The 21,065-nt window shown below is 44.1% G+C and overlaps 1 protein-coding gene across 5 annotated transcripts; it reads right to left on the reverse strand.

The window, feature by feature from the left end:
* Positions 1-263: 263 nt before the first annotated feature.
* SPG21 (SPG21 abhydrolase domain containing, maspardin) lies at positions 264-20,989 on the reverse strand. 5 transcript variants are annotated; one of them, XM_028705816.2, is made up of 9 exons: positions 20,629-20,988; positions 15,778-15,870; positions 8,032-8,193; positions 6,391-6,471; positions 5,019-5,164; positions 4,515-4,623; positions 4,100-4,207; positions 2,796-2,936; positions 264-1,095 (listed from the first exon to the last, which is right to left on the reverse strand). In XM_028705816.2, the coding sequence occupies exons 1-9, from the start codon at positions 20,644-20,646 to the stop codon at positions 952-954; spliced, it is 1,002 nt and encodes a 333-aa protein (XP_028561649.2). In that variant the 5' UTR covers positions 20,647-20,988; the 3' UTR covers positions 264-951. The 5 variants fall into 5 exon arrangements, with proteins under 5 accessions (XP_028561649.2, XP_028561650.2, XP_028561651.2 ...); XM_028705817.2 differs by having other exon boundaries at positions 20,586-20,988; XM_028705818.2 differs by having other exon boundaries at positions 20,692-20,987.
* Between the last annotated feature and the right edge of the window lie 76 nt (positions 20,990-21,065).

Consider the following 21,065-nt stretch of genomic DNA (forward strand, 5'->3'; position numbering starts at 1 on the left):
TGCAAGCATAACATCCGGTTTTCAAATAAACTTATTTTTTTCCCTTAACCATTCCCCCCCTCTTTTTAATTAAACAGAATCATCGTATCTCCTCAGATCCTGGGGTAATCACTAAATTGAGACGTTTGGGCTATTTGAAGTGTATTTATGGTACAGATCAGGCTTTGTGAAGCTGGTGCCCTCCATGTGACTCCCATCAGCCCCAGCACATAATGGCTAAGACTGATGGGAGTTGTAGTTGAAAACACCCACAGAACACTCAGTTAAATGAAGCCTGATAGTCTTATATTTAAAATTCAAACAGTACCAAATATATGTTTATAGCTGTGTAGGCAGCACAGTTACCATGCACACTCCTGTTGATGGCAGAGGAGCCTTTTTTCCCAAACTGAATTTTTATTCAAAAAAAAAATTAGAAAGCAAGACAATAAAAAACAAATGCATTATAATCTCAAATTAAAGCATTAACTGGCAACCATATAAAAAGAAAAATAATAATAGCAATATTGGCACTTCAACAGAGTTTTTTAAACTAAATATCCTATGAATTGTAAGTGAACTTGCAGACATACATAATTCACTCATGATACATACATCCCCCTCTCTGCATGGATATATAAGAATATCCTCTTTAAGAACACAATCGTGAAGGCTTTGGTAGCAAAAGTTCATCTCAGACTGTTGTTTCTAAAACAAGTCATCCAAAGTAATACCCTTAACTCTTTTAATAATCTGAATTCAGCTCATTTAAACTGTGATGTGACCGAGTGTCCGTAGTTGCATTTCATTTAATGAAATCAGTCCAACCTATTTTAAAGGACACAGTTCTAACCGGTTAAGTACTAAGGAATCAAGGCAAACTGAAAAAGATGCAATTGGATGGGAAGACTTCCAAAAGAAGAAGAAAAGGATAAGACCCTGTGGATGAAGAGATTCTGCAAGTACCAAGGACTATGACTGCTGCTGCTGCTGCTGCTGCTGCTCTTGCTCACTGCTGGCCTGGAGATTGGCTTTCTGGACTTCAAGTTCTTCTGCGCTGACCATGGAAGGGTCAATTGCGGCATATCTAGTACCGTGGAATTGAAGTAGGTGGATCTACAGAATAGAAAAAATAGGCAAAGTGGCACATATTCACCCTTTCCTGTAAGTCGCAGCATTCTGTGATTATTTGTTTCATAGAATGCATATACCACTTGACTGTAAAAAACAACAACCTCACAGCAGTTTATAAAAAGTTTTAAAACATTTAAAAAGTAGAATCAGTGATGTCAGGGGTTCAGGGACAGAGGCACAGGTGAGGGAGGAGACAGAGAGCGAGGGGGAAGAATCCCAGGGCAGCGAGGAAGAGGATGACGATGACTTGAGGGATTCCGTGAGTCTTTCAAGTGAATCGGAGGATTCCCAGAAGGGGGCGCCTGTGGTCAGGCCAAGGGGAGTCACAGGGGGGACTCGTCAGGAGCAGGGGACCAGCGGGGGAACCCAAAGTGGGAGCTGGGAGTCGGGACCGGCTTCTCCGCCAGAGCGCAGTGAAGGGGGTGGAGATTCCAGAGTGACAGGAGAAGCAGGTCCTAAAGCAGAGAGGGAGGGGAGATCGGAACAAGACATCCTCCCGGAAGGGGAGGGGAGTAGTGCAGGGAGTAGTGTAACTGTCAAGAGGAAGGTTAGCGGTTGCGAACGCGCGCCAAGTTCAAATGTGGAGGCGCGCGGAAGAACAGGGAGCCCGGAGGAGGAGCCAGGTCCCAAAGCACGCAGGAGGGGGGAAGAGCTGTCTGGGGATTCTGCGTCAGGGGAATCCAGGAGGGGCGAAACCCCAGGGGGCAGGAAGACCCTGCGGAAAAGGAAGGAAAGGAAGAGGTGGAGCAGCACAGCTCTCTTAAACTGGTGCAGAGGAGGGACTGACTCAGAGGGGACTTCAGCGGTCTAAGCGTAACAGACGTGGGGCTGCGCGCCTCGGCTGTGGAGCGTACAATGAACTTCAATAAACATTTTTGTATATAAACTGGACTTGGCGTTGGTCTCTTGTGAGCTGGGACCTGAGGCAGCCCTGACAAGTGATAAACTGATCGGCATTCTACATATCTGAAGTGGTTTGTCTTAACAGGAATGTTTTCAGTAGGCACTGAAAAGAGCCCAGTGAAGGTGCTTGCCTGGTGTCAATAGGCAGGGAGTTCCAAAGTGTAAGGCACTGTCGCACTAAAAGATCTAGTTCTTAAATGCAGAACGAATATTATATGGTGCCTGTAACAGTGCTTGTTCCACTTTAAAAAAAAGAGAGAAAACCAACCACTGCTGGTGCAAGCTCCACAAGTTTCACACCATCTGAAGGGTTTGCGGTCTTCTAGGAAGAGGCAGGAACCACTCCCAGAGGCAGTACAAGCCAAATGGAGTCAGCTCTATGGAGCAGCATATTTGAACAATGCCAGGCATGTCCATATAACACCCAAACTCCAAATGACTCCAGGAGAGGAACATTTGGCAGTGCCACAAATCTTCTATTACCCTGTGTTTGGCGGTGGCCAGAGGGGGGGGATATTTTCTTAAAACCCATAGCAGCGTTCCTGCAGCCCAATAATAGAAACCTCTTGACCTTCCTTCCTTTTCTCTCCTTCATGCAACATGTCTGCCTCCATCGGATGGGGATTTGTAATAACGCCCCCCCCCCCCAGCTTTACTCATCCTCTGATAATCCGTCAGCAATGTTAACACCACAATGCTTGCATAAACCCCTTTGGCAATGCGGGCAGAGCTCTGTGGTTTCCAAACAACAGCTGAGAAATTTAAAGCTACAGACTTACTTGGACGTAGAGGTTTACTTCGGCACTCCTGCAAAGATATGGGAAATTGCCCCCTGTCTTGAGGTGAGCTCTTCTAGCATTGGGATACAGCTTATACATCTCTTCTTTTGCTTCGGTGGAAAGAGCACTCTGGTCAAACACCTAAAAAAACAAGCATTCCATGCTAAGAACTGCCTGTAGATCCCATGCATTCTAACAGAGAGAATTTTTTTCTGTTTAGAACAGGGGTGGCGCTCTACATTGTCAGTGAACCACAGCTCCCATCATCCCTCGCCACTAGCCATTGGAGTTCAGCAACATTTGTGGGGGCACAGGTTAGCCACTTGTGCTTTGGAAGTTCAGCTGTGCAACTCAATCTGCTGCTGACTGTCAAAGGGTCCTTGATAGCTTAGCCAGTAGAGCATGAGACTCTTAATTTCAGGGTCATGAGTCCCAGATGAAAAAGTTGCAACTGAAAAAGGTCAACAGCACACAGCTTTTAGTGGGGGGGGGGGATAGGTAATGCCAACTGACCTCAAGCCCCACGCTTCCTACATCTTAGTTAAACTCTCCTTCTGTATTCACTTTTATGTGTTACAACGTTTGATGCCAGAGAAGGAGTTGTGCTGAGCCATCGCTGTGTTGAAGGAACATCCACTTCCAAGATGTTTGTTTACTCTGAAAAGCTGTGCAAACAGCCCACTATAAATTGCTACAGATTATGAAATGATTCTGCCCTGACAGCATCTGTCATTTATAAGTAGTACTATTAAAGGTAAAGGTAAAGGTACCCCTGCCCGTACGGGCCAGTCTTGACAGACTCTGGGGTTGTGCGCCCATCTCACTTAAGAGGCCAGGGGCCAGCGTTGTCCGGAGACACTTCCGGGTCACGTGGCCAGCGTGACATCGCTGCTCTGGCTAGCCAGAGCCGCACACGGAAACGCCGTTTACCTTCCCGCTAGAAAGCGGTCCCTATTTATCTACTTGCACCGGGGGGTGCTTTCGAACTGCTAGGTTGGCAGGTGCTGGGACCGAGCAATGGGAGCGCACCCCGCCGCGGGGATTCGAACCGCCGACCTTTCGATCGGCAAGCCCTAGGCGCTGAGGCTTTTACCCACAGCGCCACCCGCGTCCCAAGTAGTACTATTATCCCACCTCTTATAACTGGAGAAAGTAGTCCTATAGGGACACAGCTATGTTTTAAAAATAGGCATGCTCCTGCTGATGTTCTCTCCATTTCCAAAACTGGATCTTGCATCTTCCTAGAATGATGTTCAATAAGTGTTCCTCTCCCAATCCCACATCTTAAATAAGAGATAACTTACATCCATGATAGTCACAGGAATGTCTCTGATTTTATGAGGTTCCACGTAGGAATTTTGGCAGTTGAGGGTAAGTCTTGAAGCGAGCTCACTCTGACCCAGGCTTTCCAGCTTTCAGGAAAAATAAATTAATTCAAAAGAAGGTTATGAATTTGTTTCATGGCAGGGCAATAAAGAAATAACCAAGCTTATCACAACATCTGGGAGTTTGAAGTACATTTGCCCCACTCTTCACAGCCAAAGAGGCTCCCAGAACAGTCATAAGCAAGAATAAGTTTAAAAAGGACAAACCATGCCTAAAGTTTAATGTGCAAAAGACATGGCACTGAAGGAAGAAAGGATGAAGGAAATAACCAATATTAGATGGGATTTCAGCATGCAAATCTTAAAGCAAAGTCATACAACTGGGAATCCTCACCCTATCAACCATGAAATCAATGCCATCAGCCATTTCGGTATCTACAGGACCAGATGCAAAATTCCCAAGGACAATTTTCTTCAGCATGAAGGCAGGCATTAGCCAAAAGCTGAAAAGAGAATTATAGAAAGTTCAAAAATTTTGTCGCTTTCTCCTTCCTCCAGGAGCACTGGATTGTCATGAGAAACATTTTGTATAAACCGTGCAAATGTTAAAACACAAGACATACTGAACTTCCTCGGCATTAAAGCATGCACTTGTGACTGCCTGCATTAATACAACAACAGAAGGGATTTTTTCTATATATATATCATAACATTTATGGGATTCAAAAGCTAATTCTAAGAAGTGGAGCAGTTCTTCATTTTTAAAAAAAAAATGCTTTGCAAAGGCCAAGCTGTATTTGCCATAACTCTACCTAACCCAAAGTTCACAAACAGTAGGCAGGAAGTGGCCCTTACGCCCATCTAAAACCTGTATGTTTTGCCTACATACATCTCTCACCTGTTTGCCGTCCATGTCTGGTTGAAAATGGAGGTGTCGCTGAAAGCGTTGCACAGAATCAGAGACTGGACTCTGGGAGACTTGTGAGTGTATTCAGCAAATTTCTGAGCAAGGAAGCCCCCCAAGGAAGCACCAAAGACGTGGACCTAATTTTAAAAGTAAAAGATACCGCAATAAATAACAGCAACATCCTTTGGCTAGCTGTTGTTATTAAGGCATTTTGTATGACATTTTGCATTCAAAAGCACTTGAAAGCTAGGCCAGTATTATGATTGTATTGCAGGTGGAAAGTGGAAAGTGGAAAGAGACTGGCTTGCCGAAGACTACCTGGTGAGAGTCAATGACAGAGATGCATTTTAAACCAGGTGGTTTCTCATTCATACTTGGCTCTTAAGGACTACGCCAGGAGTAGCCAATGTGGTGCTCTGCAGATGTTCTTGGACTGCAACTCCTATCATCCTCAACCACAGGCCATGCTGGCTGGAGTTGGTAAGAGTTGGAGTCCAACAACATCTGGAGGGCACCACCAGGCTGGCTGCCCTTGCACTATGCCAAACCACAGGGGTGAGGAACCTTTTTCATCCCAAGGGTTGCATTCCCTTCTGGGCAACCAGGACAGTATAGTAGCCTGGTTTCTTTACACTCACACACCCCTCTCTATCCTCCATCTAGGCAAGCAAGAGGCACTATTACAGTTCAGTGAAATATTCCTGCCAAGTGAAACACTCAAGGAGTGAATCAAGACCAGTGAAGTGTGTGGCTTGGGGAGAGTGCCAAGGGCTGGCTAGAGAGATTTGGGGGCATCGCAACCAGCTCCTGGGCCTGCGGTTTCCCAGGCCCTGCTATAATCGCTCTCATGGTATTTTGTAGAGAAAGTTGTTCCGAACAAGATTATCCTCCCCATTTGGGATTTCCCAAAGTTTATCAACTACATTCATAGACAATGGTGCTCGCAGAAATAAAGTAAGGTCTACAAGACAGAAACACATTTCCATTTTTCTATAAATCACCCTGGGGCCTTTTCAACGAAAGGTGGGCAGGGGGTATATAAATTCAAAAATAACTTATACTCTTTCACACACAGCTTATGCAAGCTTCCATTCAACAGATATTATAAACCATTTTAGAGAAAATATATTTTGGAAGATTTATTACAATTTAAGAACAGCCAAGTCCTACCCAGAATATGCTGTTTACTTAGAAAAGGTCCTGGAAAAAAGAGCAACAAAAAAATCAATCAATGGGGTTGGAAAATAACAGGAGAGGGCTCTCCTTTGTTGGAGCAATTAAGGTTATTCTGAATAAACTCTAGGCTTTTTACCTAACATTTCTATTGTAAGCACAGGCTATTTGTCAATCTCAGGGCACTAACTTTATCCAGCTGTAGATGGTCTAATAGTTTTCTGAATCCATCGCAGAACTCAAAAATTTCCCAGTAAACTGGATACTGCAGCTAAGATTAGAAAGGTAGGTTAACAATGGTGACATGAACAAAGACAAAGATGTAAAAACATGCATTTTAACCCTCTTCACCAGTAAGAATTTAAGAACCAGCTAGCAACTTAGACACCTGCATCGTATATGGGGAGAAGCCCACCTTGTACAAGGTCAAAGCATACTATGAAGCAACCTGCAGCCCTTCAGATGTTGTTGGGTTCCCATTAGTCTCAACTAGAGCAGTCAACAGTAAAGCATTATGGCAGTTGCCATCCAACAAGATCTGGAGGGCCAAAAGTTCCGTACCCTTGTGATAAAGCAAGCTCGGCTGAAAACCCATTATTCTCCACATTATTCTCTGCCATCCAAGTCTGGATTTTTCAATATTGAATGATTACCGTATTTTTCGCCCCATAGGACGCACCGGCCCATAGAACGCACCTAGGTTTTTTTTTGGGGGGGGGAATAAGGGGGGGAATATTCCCCCCCCCCCCCCGGTGCGGGGCTGGGGCGGGGGATGCCCGAGCTTCCCCCGACCCCAGAACAGGCTGCTATCCGCAAGCCTAGGGAGCCCGGCGGGAAGTCGCGCCTGTCTCCCCAGGCTTGCGGATATCTGTCCCCGAGCTTGTGGGGCTGGCGGTGGGGAGAAGCGTGCTTCTCCCCACCGCTCCTTTACACTAGCCCCTAGCCTCTTAAAGTTTTACTCACTGGCCTCTAAAAGGCAGCACTAATAGGGGGGAAGTTTGCACCCCCATCTACGTTTCAAAACAATTTCATTAGATGTAGTTACAGAAAAAGTCAGCCATAGTCTACATTTTCAAGAAGTCTACTCATGTTCTCAAGCTGGTGCCTTCCAGATGTTTTGGACTACAATTCCCATCAGCCTCAGCCAGTATAGCTGGGGCTGTTGGAAGCCACTGTCTATTTAGAGGACACTAGGCTGAGGAAGTTTATTCTGCTTTGTGATCATTTTTATAACAGTCCAACGAGCTTAAGTAGCCCTGGAATCCAGAAGCTAAACCAACCTAGACTCTCCAAATGTCACCTGAGATTCACTATTCTCCAGTGGATGGGAGTTCCGAGAGCTTTGCTGACATGCATAAAATGAGCACATGGGAGAGAAGTAGGAGGGAGCCCCTGATCAATCTATCACTACAGGGAAAAGATATGCACCTCCCAAGAGATGTATATCCTAAGTTTTAAGCCTCAGCTCTTAGGACGCTCTCTGTACTATAAGGCTGGAATTCAAATCTGAATTACCAAAAGGGATTAGATGGTGTTGACCCAGAGATATCCTGCCTTGGAGGAATGTTCTCTCATTAAATAAAACCACCAAGGTTAAATGCAATCTGAAAACCCTTAGTATCAAATTTCAGAGCAGGCTTTAGGGACAAAATATGCACTCAAGTAATGTAGGCACATGAAAAAGCTGCATGACCAGAATTCCAAAGGACAGGCTTGGACGGCGTAGCTGAAATCTAGTACATTTCATAATGCTTTGAGGACATACATAAAAAGACAGATTTAACATTTGCTCAAATGCTGAGAATTTCAGGGCTGCGCTGAAGATACTTACAGCAATGACTCTGTAACCCCATCCAGACAAGGCTAAAATCTGCTGGAAGAAAACATCAGCCGTTCCACTGACAGGTGGGAGAAATATAAGGGGGCACCGAATATTACGGGGTCCTGCATCATAGAGCGACCAAACTTTACTGTCATCGTCATCTACTATAATCTGCAAAATAAATGCAGAGAAGGTAAAAATGGCTTCTTCTGATGCACATAGTAGTTAGTATTCCTTCAGCACAGCCATCATTGAAATCTGGGTGGTGGTGTCATTGGGGCAGGATTTGGGGGGGGTAGATAACCATGGCACCAAATGAGCAGAATGAGCTCCCCAAATACAGTAGGTCTGGCTTAACACAATCTAAAGCAAAATTAATGCAGAGTAGCATCTAAAAGTGGGGGGGGGGGGGAGCGACAGACAGACAGACGGAATAAGACAATTAACTTAAGAGTCTAAAATTTTCTGCTACTCTGATTCCAGGAATCTCTTCTCTGCTTTACATTTAAAAACGGACTGCTTGCAAAGTAGTCTTAGCTTGTCACGTCTTATGTTTGTTTACACAGCCTACTGAAACACATCTGGAGGCAGAAGAAGTGCAACTGTGAAATATAATCAGTTGCTTTTCAACCAGCTCCATGAACGAGCCATTTGGCTGCTTTGCAACTGATTCTGTGTAAGCCACACAACCTGCCACTGCAAGGTATTATCCACATGTAACATGCACAATCCTTTGCAAGATCCTGTCATGCAAAGAATTAATGGCTTTGCCATGCCCACTCCAGACTGGGCTTCAAAAAGAGCTTTATAAAAATGATCTCCCTCCCTTCTCTCTGACTGTTTAGACCCCTCCAGACAATACTGTTGTGGATCCAAATATGCCTTCCCCACCCCAAAACGGTCACAGGCCAAAGCAAAGTTAATGTACTCAATACAAATGTGATACGCCAACGCAGAAGAGCAGGCATGGAACTCAATCATGTGAGCATCAGGACATTCTGCTTTGGAACAGATCCAAGTTAGAAAAGACGTAAGCAAATCTAAAATATTCAGAAGTCAGACTTTCTGTGCTCTCCCAACGCGTCATCACCAAATCATGAGACTGAAAAAAAATGGGGGGATGGAAAGAGAGTGGTTTTGCTCTTCAAGCTTCAGAGGAAAGAAACATGCAGCTGGCTTCCTTTTTTAGACACTGCAGGTTGAGCAAGGAAACAAGACTCTCTCAGCAGCCATTTCAGATCCAAAACCACTCTGAGTACGAAGGAGTTGCTCAGATAAGAAAATAATTGGTTAATGGATGCATGTAAAACACCTACACCATGGGTTGCCAGTGTGGTGCCCCTCCAGATGTTATCAAACTACATTTTCCTTAATCCCTGGCCACTGGCCATGCTGACTATGACTGATGGGATTGGAAGACCAAGATTGTCTATAGGGCACCACTTTGACCAACCTGGATGTACATTCATTAAAACGGGAATGGATGCTCTGTGGCCTTCCAGATGTTGAATTCCACCTCCCATCAACCCATTAGCCTGACCAATAGTCAAAGATGATGGGAGCCATTGGAGAGCCATCCCAAATTAAAAGATGGGCACAATTCATTGCATGGCTACTTATAAATAAATCCCATTAAGTTCAATAGAACTTGCTGCTGAGTGTGTAGCCCAAAGTAATTTTTTTAAAATTTTGCTTTGCCTTTAATATGAATATTGCTCTGAAGATCAGTCACAATTATAAACTAACCATGATATTAGAAGTGCTTTAACTTTACTCCTTAAGATTTACTGAAGCACATTCTGTGTCTGCTTTATCCCGGAATGTTTAGTGCAATAAGCTCCAGGTTTTTCTAACAATCTCTTCACTTCCAAGAGGATAAAAATATATATGGGTGAAATCCAATTGTGGTGTTCCTTGCAGTCCCCTCCATGCTCCAAAAATCTGTTCTGGAGGGTTCAGTGATCCTCCAAAACAGATAAAGGGGAATGGAAGGCAAACCTTGTTGTGTCCAGATGGAATTTCATTGGATCTTGCCCTATGTCAGGGGTCAGCAACCTTTCTCAGCAGTGGTCCGGTCCACCGTCTCTCAGACCATGTGGTGGGCCGGACTATATTTTGAAATAATAATAATAATAATAATAATAATAAACGAATTCCTATGCCCCACAAATACCCCCGAGATGCATTTTAAATGAAAGGACACATTCTACTCATGTAAAAACACGCTGATTCCCAGACTGTCCACGGGCTGGATTGAGAAGGCGATTGGGCTGGATCTGGCCCCTGGGCCTTAGGTTGCCTACCCCTGCCCTACATGTTTACTCTCAATACAGTATTCCTTAACATGAATAAGGGAAACCCTCACCCTATGTTTAAGTCAATTACAAAACCCACATTAATTTATCTGATTGCAGATTACACCAAAATCTTCTGTGTATAAAAATGTCCAGTTTATTCAATCATTGTCAAGTTAGTTGAACTTCTCTAGCTGGAAACAATAGCACAAATTCAGCTGTTCCTCCTCCACCACCGCCACCACCAACACAACGCCTCTATTAACATCTGAAAGGAAAGCAGTTGGCAAAACCTTAAGAGCTGGTTGGCTAGCTAGATGTCTCTGGTCTGCAGTAAAAGCTGTACCGTACTTGAGGAAGCATGTGAAAGATCACATGTTGCTAGAAAATCTTGCACTGTTCACCTAAAACAAAAAAGACTCAGAGATAATCCTAAACAGGGCTGCATGCCAAAAATCCAATACCAACAAAGTTCCTGTCCAGTCTCCTTTTCACTTTTTCATTTTTTTGTATTAGAGAGAATTTCCTGTAGAGGTGCACCCCACTGAACAGAAGTGCTTGAATGCAGGTCTACTCAGCATACAATATTAGCCCTGATTCATACTATCTTTTCTAATCACAAACCACCCAAGAGATTTCAGCCTGTACATTCCAGACAGCCAAAAGATTCTCTGAATGCATGCTCACTGCTGAGATGATACTGAGTTCACCACATCACATGATGCTGTTTTTCGGACATGCCGTAACCCAGTGGCTGAACATATGCTTTTTGATGCAAAGGCTCCCATGTTCAATCTTTGGCATCTTCAGGTAGGGTGTGGAAAGACCCCTGACTAATATCCTAGAGAGCCACTGCTGCCTACCTAATCCACACTTTTCAAAATAGGATGCAAAACAATACGGAACCATCATCTTCTGAAATCGCCATTTCTCCAAATTCTCCAAGTTCTCCAGTCAAGTAACGTGTGCAAAAATGCATATCTACGGTAAAATATGCATATAAATTCATAGGTGAAAAGGTAAAGGCAAAGGACCCCTGGACGGCTCAGTCCAAAGGTGACTATGGGGTTGCGGCACTCATCTCGCTTTCAGGCCAAGGGAGCTGCCGTTTGTCCACAGACAGCTTTCTGGGTCATGTGGCCAGCATGACTAAACCGTTTCTGGCACAACACTGTGACAGAAACCAGTGCGCACGGAAACGCCATGTACCTTCCCACCACAGCGGTACCTATTTATCTACTTGCACTGGCATGCTTTCGAACTGCTAGGGAGGCAGGAACTGGGACAGAAGAATGGGAGCTCACCCATTGTGCTGATTCGAACCACCAACCTTCTGATCAGCAAGCCTAAGAGGCTCAGTGGTTTAGACCACAGCGCCACTCGCATTAGCGAAAATAACATACAAAAAGTGCATAATATGAGGGAAAGTGGCTTTGCAAAAAAGTGTAACAGGAAATCACACTCAAATGCTGATTAATTTTCAGGAGGTCTTTAAAAAAATCACCAACTGATACAGAAATGTGGAAAACTGAACTTAAGAATGGAAAAATGAGAAACTGAGAAAAACTGAAAGTGACAGATTTGCTCATTGATACCAGTGAGTCATATGACACAGATTCCTACAATTCACCACAATGAGCACATCACCCAGATTTGAAAAATAAACCTCTCACTGGAATAGCACAGTTGGTAGAGCATGAGTCTCTTAAGGTCGTGGATTTGAGCCCATGCTGGGCATAAGATTCCTGCCTGCATTGCAGGGGGTTGGACTAGATGGCCCTTGAGGTCCCTTCCAACTCTACAATTCTATGATTCTAAGTATCACAATAATGTTGGTTCCATGCTTTCAATGAGTCTTGCTGTGATTATTCAGCTAAGCAATAATTATTTGCACAGCTGCGATTCAGGTTGATGAAAAGCACGTTAAGGAAGATGCCAGGTATTTCGTAACAGAACAAATACTCCATCTTGTTGTAGTTTTATTTTCTGCAGCCAGGAAGGGCAGGGCATTCAAATTAATTCCAGTCTCAGGTGATGAGCAGAAGCAGCTGTGACGTTTTTATTCTCTCTCCTCCTGTGGGCACAGGGCAGAGTTCTCCACAGGGAAGGCATGCTCACACACATCTCATCACACTACCTTCCCTCTCTGTGGCTGCTATGCTTTGTAGAAAGACAGCATTACTCAAGGGAGACATTGGCCTCAGACACCAACGGCTATTGCTTCATAGAAAATTCCCGTAGGTCTGCAATATGCACCATTTACAACCGTTGGGTTGTGGTCCAACAGAATGAGCTCAGGCTTGCAAGAGAGGTTAAAAATAATATAAAAAGGTTTCTAGAGCCAGTGTGGTGTAGTGGTTAAGAGTGGTAGTCTCGTAATCTGGGGAACCGGGTTCGCGTCTCCACTCCTCCACATGCAGCTGCTGGGTGACCTTGGGCCAGTCACACTTCTCTGAAGTCTCTCAGCCCCACTCACCTCACAGAGTGTTTGTTGTGGGGGAGGAAGGGAAAGGAGATTGTTAGCCGCTTTGAGACTCCTGAAGGGGAGTGAAAGGCGGGATATCAAATCCAAACTCTTCTTCTTCTTCTTTGGCTATGTCCGAAGTAAGAGGAAGAACAAGCAAGTAGTAGGTCTTCTGCGTGGGAAGATGGAGAAACGCTATTGGGCAACAGAGAAAGGTGGAACTAATCAACACCTACTTTGCCTCTGTCTTCACCCAAAAGGAAAGTGATACCCAACCTGGTGATAACAGAATAAATGATGTAAGGAGGGAGCTGCCACCCAAGATAGGAAAAGAGGTAGTAAGGGAACACCTAGCTACTTTAAATGAATTCAAGTCTCCAGGGCCTGGTAAGCTGCACACAAGGGTACTAAAGGAGCTTGTGGATGTAATTTCAGAGCCTTTGTCTATTATCTTTGAGAATTCTTGGAGAGTAGATGAGGACCCTACAGACTGAAGGTGGGAAAATATTGTCCCCATCTTCAAAAAGGGGGGAAAGGAAGACCCAGGTAACTACTGACCGGTGAGCTTGGCATCAATACCAGGGAAGGTCCATAACATGGAATTCAACAGTCGGTCTTTGAGCATTTAGAAAAGGATGCTGTGATTACTAAGACCTAGCATGAGTTTCTCAAAAATAAGTCATGCTAGACCAATCTGATTTCTTTCTTAGATGGAATAACAAATTTGGTGGATCAGGGAAATGCTGTGGATGTAGTGTATCTTGATTTCAGTAAGGCTTTTGACAAAGTCCCCCATGATATTCTCGCAAGGAAGCTGGTAATATGTGGGTTGAACGAGGTAACCGTTGGTGGATTTGTAGCTGGTTGACTGAGTACTCATTAATTGTTCCTTGTCATCCTGGAAAAAAGTGACAAGTGGGGTGCCACAGGGTTCTGTCCAGGGCCCGTTGATGTTCAACGTCTTTATAATTGACTTGGAGGAAGGAATTGAGGGGATGCTCAGCAAATTTGCAGATGACACCAAACTGGGAGGGGTAGCTAATGTCGCAGAAGACAGAATCAGAATTCAAAATGACCTTAACAGATTGAGAGCTGGGTGCAAGCTTAACAAAATGAATTTCAGTAGGAACAAATGTAAGGTTCTGCACTTACACAGGAAGAATTAGATGAACAAATATAGAATGGGGGACACCTGTCTTATGAGCAATGCATGTGAAGAGGATCTTTGGGTCTTGGTGGGCCAAAAGCTTAACATGAGTCAACAGTGTGATGCCGCAGAAAAAGAAAAAGGAAAAAAAGGTAATGCTATTCTAGGCTGCATCAATAGAAGTATTGTGTCCAGATCAAGGGAAGTAATAATACCACTATTCTGCCTTGGTCAGACCATGCTTGGAATACTGTGTCCAATTCTGAGCACCACAATTTAAGAAGGATGTTGACAAGCTGGAATGTGTGCAGAGGAGGGCAACCAAGATGATCAAGGGTCTGGAAACTAAGTCTTATGAGGAGCGCTTGAAGGAACTGGGTATGTTTAGCCTGGAAAAGAGGAGACTAAGAAGAGATATGATAGCCATCTTCAAATATCTGAAGGGCTGTCACATGGAGGAGGGAGCAAGCATGATTATTTTCTCCTGCTCTAAAGGGTAGGATTCGATGGCTTCAAGTTGCAAGAAAGGAGATTACGACTAAACATTCGGAAAAACTTTCTGACAGTAAGAACTGTTCAGCAGTGGAACAGACTCCCATGAGAGGTGGAGGACTCTCCTTCCTTGGAGGTTTTTAAACAGAGGTTGGATGGCCATCTGTCATGGATGCTTTAGCAGAGATTCCTGCATTGCAGGGGTTGGACTAGATGACCCTTGGGTCCCTTCCAGCTCTAAGATTTTATTATCCTAATTTGCTTCTGGTTTGTGGTGTGGAATACAGCTGTTAGTTCTGCAGCACCACTATAAGGCCTTTGCAGGCACGCTATGGGACCATGAGCTCCAGAGAGCCACATGAAGTGGGAGGGAAAGCGTTTAGACAGCTTGGTTTGGGTTGCAAGTAGGAAGGAACATAAGTTTCTAGTAGGGCTAAACCAATCTGTAAATTTTGGAACCTCTCTGTTTCTTATTTTTCTAACCTTAAATTCAGTTTGCCACATTTCCGCTTCAGTTTGCCATCTTATATATTTTTTTAATCCTTAATAATTTTTTTCAGCAATTTAATGTACATTTGTCCTTGGCAAACACTTTTTTATATGAAGTTATGCACAACAGACCTATTGCTACAAACAATATGCATTGTATGCATTTTTTTTGGTTAATATCAGTATTTTTACACACTTCCCTCTAGTCTAATCTATGCAACTGTACATTTTTTTTAATCGGAGAACTTGTATGGCAAAATGTGGATTTCAAAGGGAGTGCAAACTGGGTAGATTCACAGTAAAAAAATACAAACCACCAAATTTCTCCACCATCTTTGGTTTCTAGGGGGGAGGGGCTATACACACACACACACACACACACACACACACACACACACACACATATACTTCCTAGACCTCTTTACCTCTGTATGGTATGATTCTTCCAGAATAAGGAAAAATGCAATTTTGTTGGTGCTTTGATCCTGGAATTGCTGCTCTTAATCCCCAGAAGGCAACAATAATTTTCTGTATGGCAAGTCAACCCAGCAAGGTTGGGATTTATGGGCTTGCCCACATACAACAAATTATACACAAACATTGCAGAAAATTCCACACATGTAATATGGACATACAGAACATAGGTGTCTGTGGACCTGATATACATTTCGAGTTTATAGGTCCTGCTAAATTATGCCCCTGAGTTTGCAATTAAGGATCGAGTAAACAGCACCAGAGGATCCCTCATATACATGTCCTTGGGATCAGAGGGGAAATCAATCAATCAATCAATCAATCAATCATATATTCCATCCTTCCTCCCAAATGAGCACAGGCCCAGGGCAGCAAAAATTAAAAACTGGACCTACCTTTTTTAGAGGAACTGTACTTCTGAACCAGTTATAGTCAGGAGAGATTTTAATCTCTCCCATGGTGGTAACGAACCCAAGGTAAAGAAAAACCTGAAAACACAACAGGGGAAATGTTTCAGACAAAGTAAATAAAATGTAGGATCACTTATATACTTGAGGGAATTTCTTCAGGGTAAACCTGCTTTCAGGTCCCATCAGTTTATTATTCTTCCCTTCAGATTTACTTATTTACTTGTGCGCAACAGGAAACCACCAAGAAAAATTCTGGAACTGGAAAGGGTGGAAAAGATAAGGAAGTTCAAATTGGAAGCGATTTAATACATGTTTTCTAGTTAGATGGCACAAGGGAGCTGAGAGACCAACTGCCTCTTCCTAAAAATAAAATACAACTGCTGCTGAAGGACCAACTGTGCATAACAGAAGATGAACCACTGTTGTAGCTCCATGTAGGCCAAACAGTACAGGAAATGAAGCACATTTTGATGAGGATTATGGGTCAAAGCCTTGCAGAGTGTTAACAAGCGAAATGGCACAGCGGAAACCTTAACATGAAACCAGTATTTTGGCTATACATTGTAAATAGAGTTGTGCACCTTGCACAATTCCACATTCCTAAGAATCAAACTCCAGCACTCCTCCCAGGACACAACTAGCATTTTGTATTATGAAAGTGTGCTTAAAAATGCACAGGCAGTATTGCAAAACTCTCCAGGGTTTCAGAAGATGGTGCTTCCAAGCACCTCTCTCACAGCCTCTAGGTCACTTCCCCCTCACACTCCCCTTTCCAAACTCTCCAAATTCTGCAAACATTTGACCGTCAAATCCAGGATGTGAATTCAGCAAAACATTGCAAAATACTGTTCACAGGCTATGCTGACTTGCACAGCCTCTTTGGACGCAGAGCTTCGTCGGTCAAAGCTTCCCAGGCATGAATACGACTGACCTTGAACATATTTGTATTACAGCCATGTAATACGCCCTGGGAAAAACCTAGGGCCCAAGAAAATGTCTAAGAGGAAGCAATTGCTTTCCCAATCTAAGGGCACAATAAAAATGAATCTGCACAGTGGAGTTAGGCAGCGTACACACCATACATTTAATGCACACTGCTTCCCCCAAAGAACCTTGGGAACTGTAGTTTGTTAAGGATGTTGGGAATCATAGCTCTGTGGGAGGGTAAATTAACGTTCCCATTATTCTTTGGGGGAAAACCATGTGCTTTAAATGTATGGTGCGAACACTGCCTTACTTTGTAGCTACAACCACCCCACAGTTTCTCTTTTTGTCACCTATGATTTAATACTACCGATGACGTCTTGGAACACAACGTAGCAAATAGTTCCTCCACTTTTAATCCACTTTTAATTCTTCTCTACCCATATGCCTTGAACTAACTAACTCACCAACATTCAGTGCTACCCTGGGCCTTGAGACTTCTACAAGTGCAGACAATGTTATGTCAGACAATTCACAAAACCAAGCCCTCAAAACCACCTGCTCCTTACCATTTAGGAAGTTAGATAACATCTCAATTAAAACCAGCAGTAAAATTCAAAACATCACTTTCTATAAAAGCCAGATGTACCAAACTTAACTGGCAAATACTTATGTGGAAAAACATTTCATGCATGCAGTACAATTAAAAGGCTGTGCTATTGTTTTATTCCTCTGCTTTAGCCATGAATCTTCTGTTGATCACTTAAGTATGGAGTGAAGCACAGTCAGCTATTCTTCCTGGTTATAACTTATACTGTACAGCCCTTCTTCCTTACAACTCAAGAATAGTTTCTGACCCAAGTTTTAAAGGGATTATTTCCAGCTTCCATCAACAACTTATTAAGATCCAAGTACTGCAACCCTCTGCATAGACTTGTAATCCAGATCATAGGATAGACCCAAAGGATTTTTATTGGTTTACTCATGCATTCCATACTCTCGAGTCAAAGGTAGGAACCAGAAAGATTTTCGATATTAGATTTTAGATGCTTCAGAACATTCACGTGCTCTATAGTGCGCAAAGACACAGGACTTTGTACATGGCTTTGAACAGATATAGCACCAAAATATTGATTTGTTGCTGGGGGATGCATGGAACAGACTCTAACACAGAGATTTACAGCATTGGGTGCACCTAGGCAACTCTGTGGGTACATGGCAATAAGCTCCCACTTCCACCACCATAACCCAGGCTCCATGGCCAAATGCAGACCTCTCTATTTGGTTCTTGGAAGTCTCCCCATGTCATACCCCTCATTGACCCTGCTTCACACCCCAGGTGTTTCTGCCTGGCTGGAAGGTATCTATTAACAAAGGTAATGCCCCTTGCTTGCCTAGACAGAAGATGAATGGGGGTAGGGGTGTATGTTTAGAAAGTGCAAGTGTAAAATTTACATGTATTGCTGTACCTACTTTTTATCTTTTGTTCTGCCCCACAACTGGCATGCTTCCCCCTACCCCAAAAGTTACCCAGAAGGGAATGCAGGACCTGAGAAAGGTTTCCCACCCATCATAGCCTTCTCCAGCATCATCACATCACCCTGAACAAACTCATCAGCTACGTTGGAATCCAGGAATAAAGAACCCAAATTTCACCACCATCACTACAGCACTCTCCCCACTTGCGAGTTTCAGCAGCTGGCATTCAGAGGCATCCTGCCCCCAACACAGAGGTAATATTTCCTTCCGATTCATCCCAAGAAAGGCCCTAGAATATGTCATGTATGTATTGGGTATATACATATTTTGTATAACACTGAAGTTATGAGATAGATTTCCATCGTGCACCAATTTTGAAAATCACAGCGTAAATGTAATAAATCAATCCATTTCATTTGGAAGCCCAGAGTTTGTTTTGTAAAAGTCCTTGGTATTACACCTGGCTCACTTCTTCTTGGGCCCTGAACTCCCATCACTGGGCTTTGTGAGCTGAAGCTCCATCTTTTCATTCTTACTGGGCTTCAAATATTCATTTGATCACAGTACAATCCTATGCATATTTACGCAGAAGTAAATCTCACTGAGTTCAGTGGAACTGTCTCTGGTGCATTTAGGTTTGCAGCCTTACACCACAGTCCTAACACCCTGATCATTTGGTGTTAGAGGTGATCCTCTGTCAACCACAGCTGGTGGAGTGGGAGTGGCTGTACTGCTGCTGCAGCCCCTGCTGCAGGCAGGAAAGTACCATCGGCAGCAGCCTACAGAAAGACCTAAAATGGGGTGCTGGCAGCTTTGGACGCAAAGCCCCACAGATCCTCTGAGGGGATCAATACTTTTAGGCCAAACTTTGAGCTGGGGGGAGAGGGAGGAACACTTTTCTCCCACCTTGGCCAGCACAAGCCAGCAGGGTTTCCGATGAAGTAGCTACTTTACCTGCTGCTGCCTGGCTCAGGTTTGCTCTAAAAAGATTGTTTTTGATGTTCGTTTCTGTAAGTTGCTCTAAGTAGCTTTTGTGGAAAAACAACAACTAAAAAACAATAACAAAGACACCCCTAGATTGTCCAGGCAGCAGATTTCAACTTTTAAGTTTATTTCGAGTAAGAGCACTTAAAAATAAATCAAACTTCAAAAAAACAGCACAATCTTTGGAGAGGCATTCTCTCACACATAAAAGGGAAGGTCTCTTCCAGAAACCTGCCACGACACGTGTGCTTTACTATATATACACGTAGCACTGTTGTGTGTGTACAGGGAGCTTGGTGTGCAAGTAATGTTTGGGTGAACTTTAAAGCAGAAATTTAAAGCAGAAATTTATGCAACACAGGATCAAGTCTTACAGAGTTAAATGGCGCTTTCGCTCTCCCACTGAAAACCAGTTTTTGTTTTCTTGGTTATATGATTTTGCTTTCCATAAATGTATAAGACAAAACATATTTACCTGCTACTTTTCTGCATAAACATACAATTATAGCTACCCCACCAAGTCTTTGGCGTAATCCATTGGGTTGCAATGCTAACCCCGCTTATCCAAGAGTAGGCCCCATTGAATTCAAATGTATTTACATCAGAGCAGGTGTGGTTTGGATTGCACACACAGTCCTCAACTCCTACTGGAAGTAAGCCAGAGCAGCAATAACAGGTCTCCTCAATATTCTTCACTTTTCCTCCCCTTCTCTCTTTCCACTGCCCTCCCTTTCTTTCAAAGTCATAGACTGTATGCTGCTCGGGGCAGAGGCCTGTGTTTTTCCTTACATTATTCTGTTAAACACTATGGATACTTGCTGGTATAAAGAGTGCATGTTAAGAGTTAAGAACCGTCACCTGATTAAAGAAAGCACAATACATTACATCTGCACACCAACAACAAAGTGCTTGGTAAAAAAATATCATAAACTTTATGAGTGTAAAGCAACCATGTTTACAAGGCATTACAAAGCACATTGCAAAGTTAAATGCACCCCCCCCCATTTCCCACGGCCGCCTTTTTGCCCAGGACCTCCCCCCTCCACAGCTTAGCCCTTTTCCCAACCTCCCCTTCCTGAAAAATATAAATATTATCATTTCCACATCAACTATCTGCAACAAGCTACCCACCACAGAACACTTGAGACTCACTGTTTAGGTAAATGCGCACACCCCCTTCCCTCCGGAGAACTTCCCTCTCCCACCTCCCTTCGCCTGCATGCTCACAACAACCCTGCGAGGTAGTCCAGACTGAGGAGGCGAGTTTCGTGGCTCGGTGAGGGATTTCTGAACCCGTCGTGGTTCCTGCGCACACTTAACCGCTTCCACCACGCGCACTCTCAAATTAACAGCAGTTAGTTAATTAACAGCACCTTATTCGCCATAACTACCCCTTGGAAACTTACTTCCCTCATCTACAGGAGGAGGTAACAACAGCAATACACGCACCTCCTCACTGTACCCCATCGACCTCACTGAGGTCCCGAGCCTTTGCTCCCCTCCATTTCTTACCGGATCTTCCACAGGGCGGAGTGGGGGGTGTTGAGAGATAGCCCAATATCGTATTCCCCCCCTCCTCTTCTCACGTCAGTGGTATCTTCCCAGCCGCCTCCGCCGCCGTCGCCTCTTCCTCGTCCCGCGGCGCCCTCAAGCAGCCAACCCCGCTGCTCTCCCGCCCCCGCCTCCCAAGCGGGCGGGGCGCGGGCCAACGGCGCACGCCAATCACTCGACGTCACACACCCCCTAAAAGGGGCAAGGGCCCGATGGAAGGAGCCTGAGCTCGACAGGCTCCATAGCTACCGAGGCGGAAGGGCTCCTGTCACGTGATTTGAAGAAATGAGTGGGACGGGGGGAAATCACCTTACGCGCAAGCGCACACGGGGCGA

Source organism: Podarcis muralis, chromosome 14 (assembly GCF_964188315.1).
Source record: "Podarcis muralis chromosome 14, rPodMur119.hap1.1, whole genome shotgun sequence".
NCBI lineage: Eukaryota > Metazoa > Chordata > Lepidosauria > Squamata > Lacertidae > Podarcis > Podarcis muralis.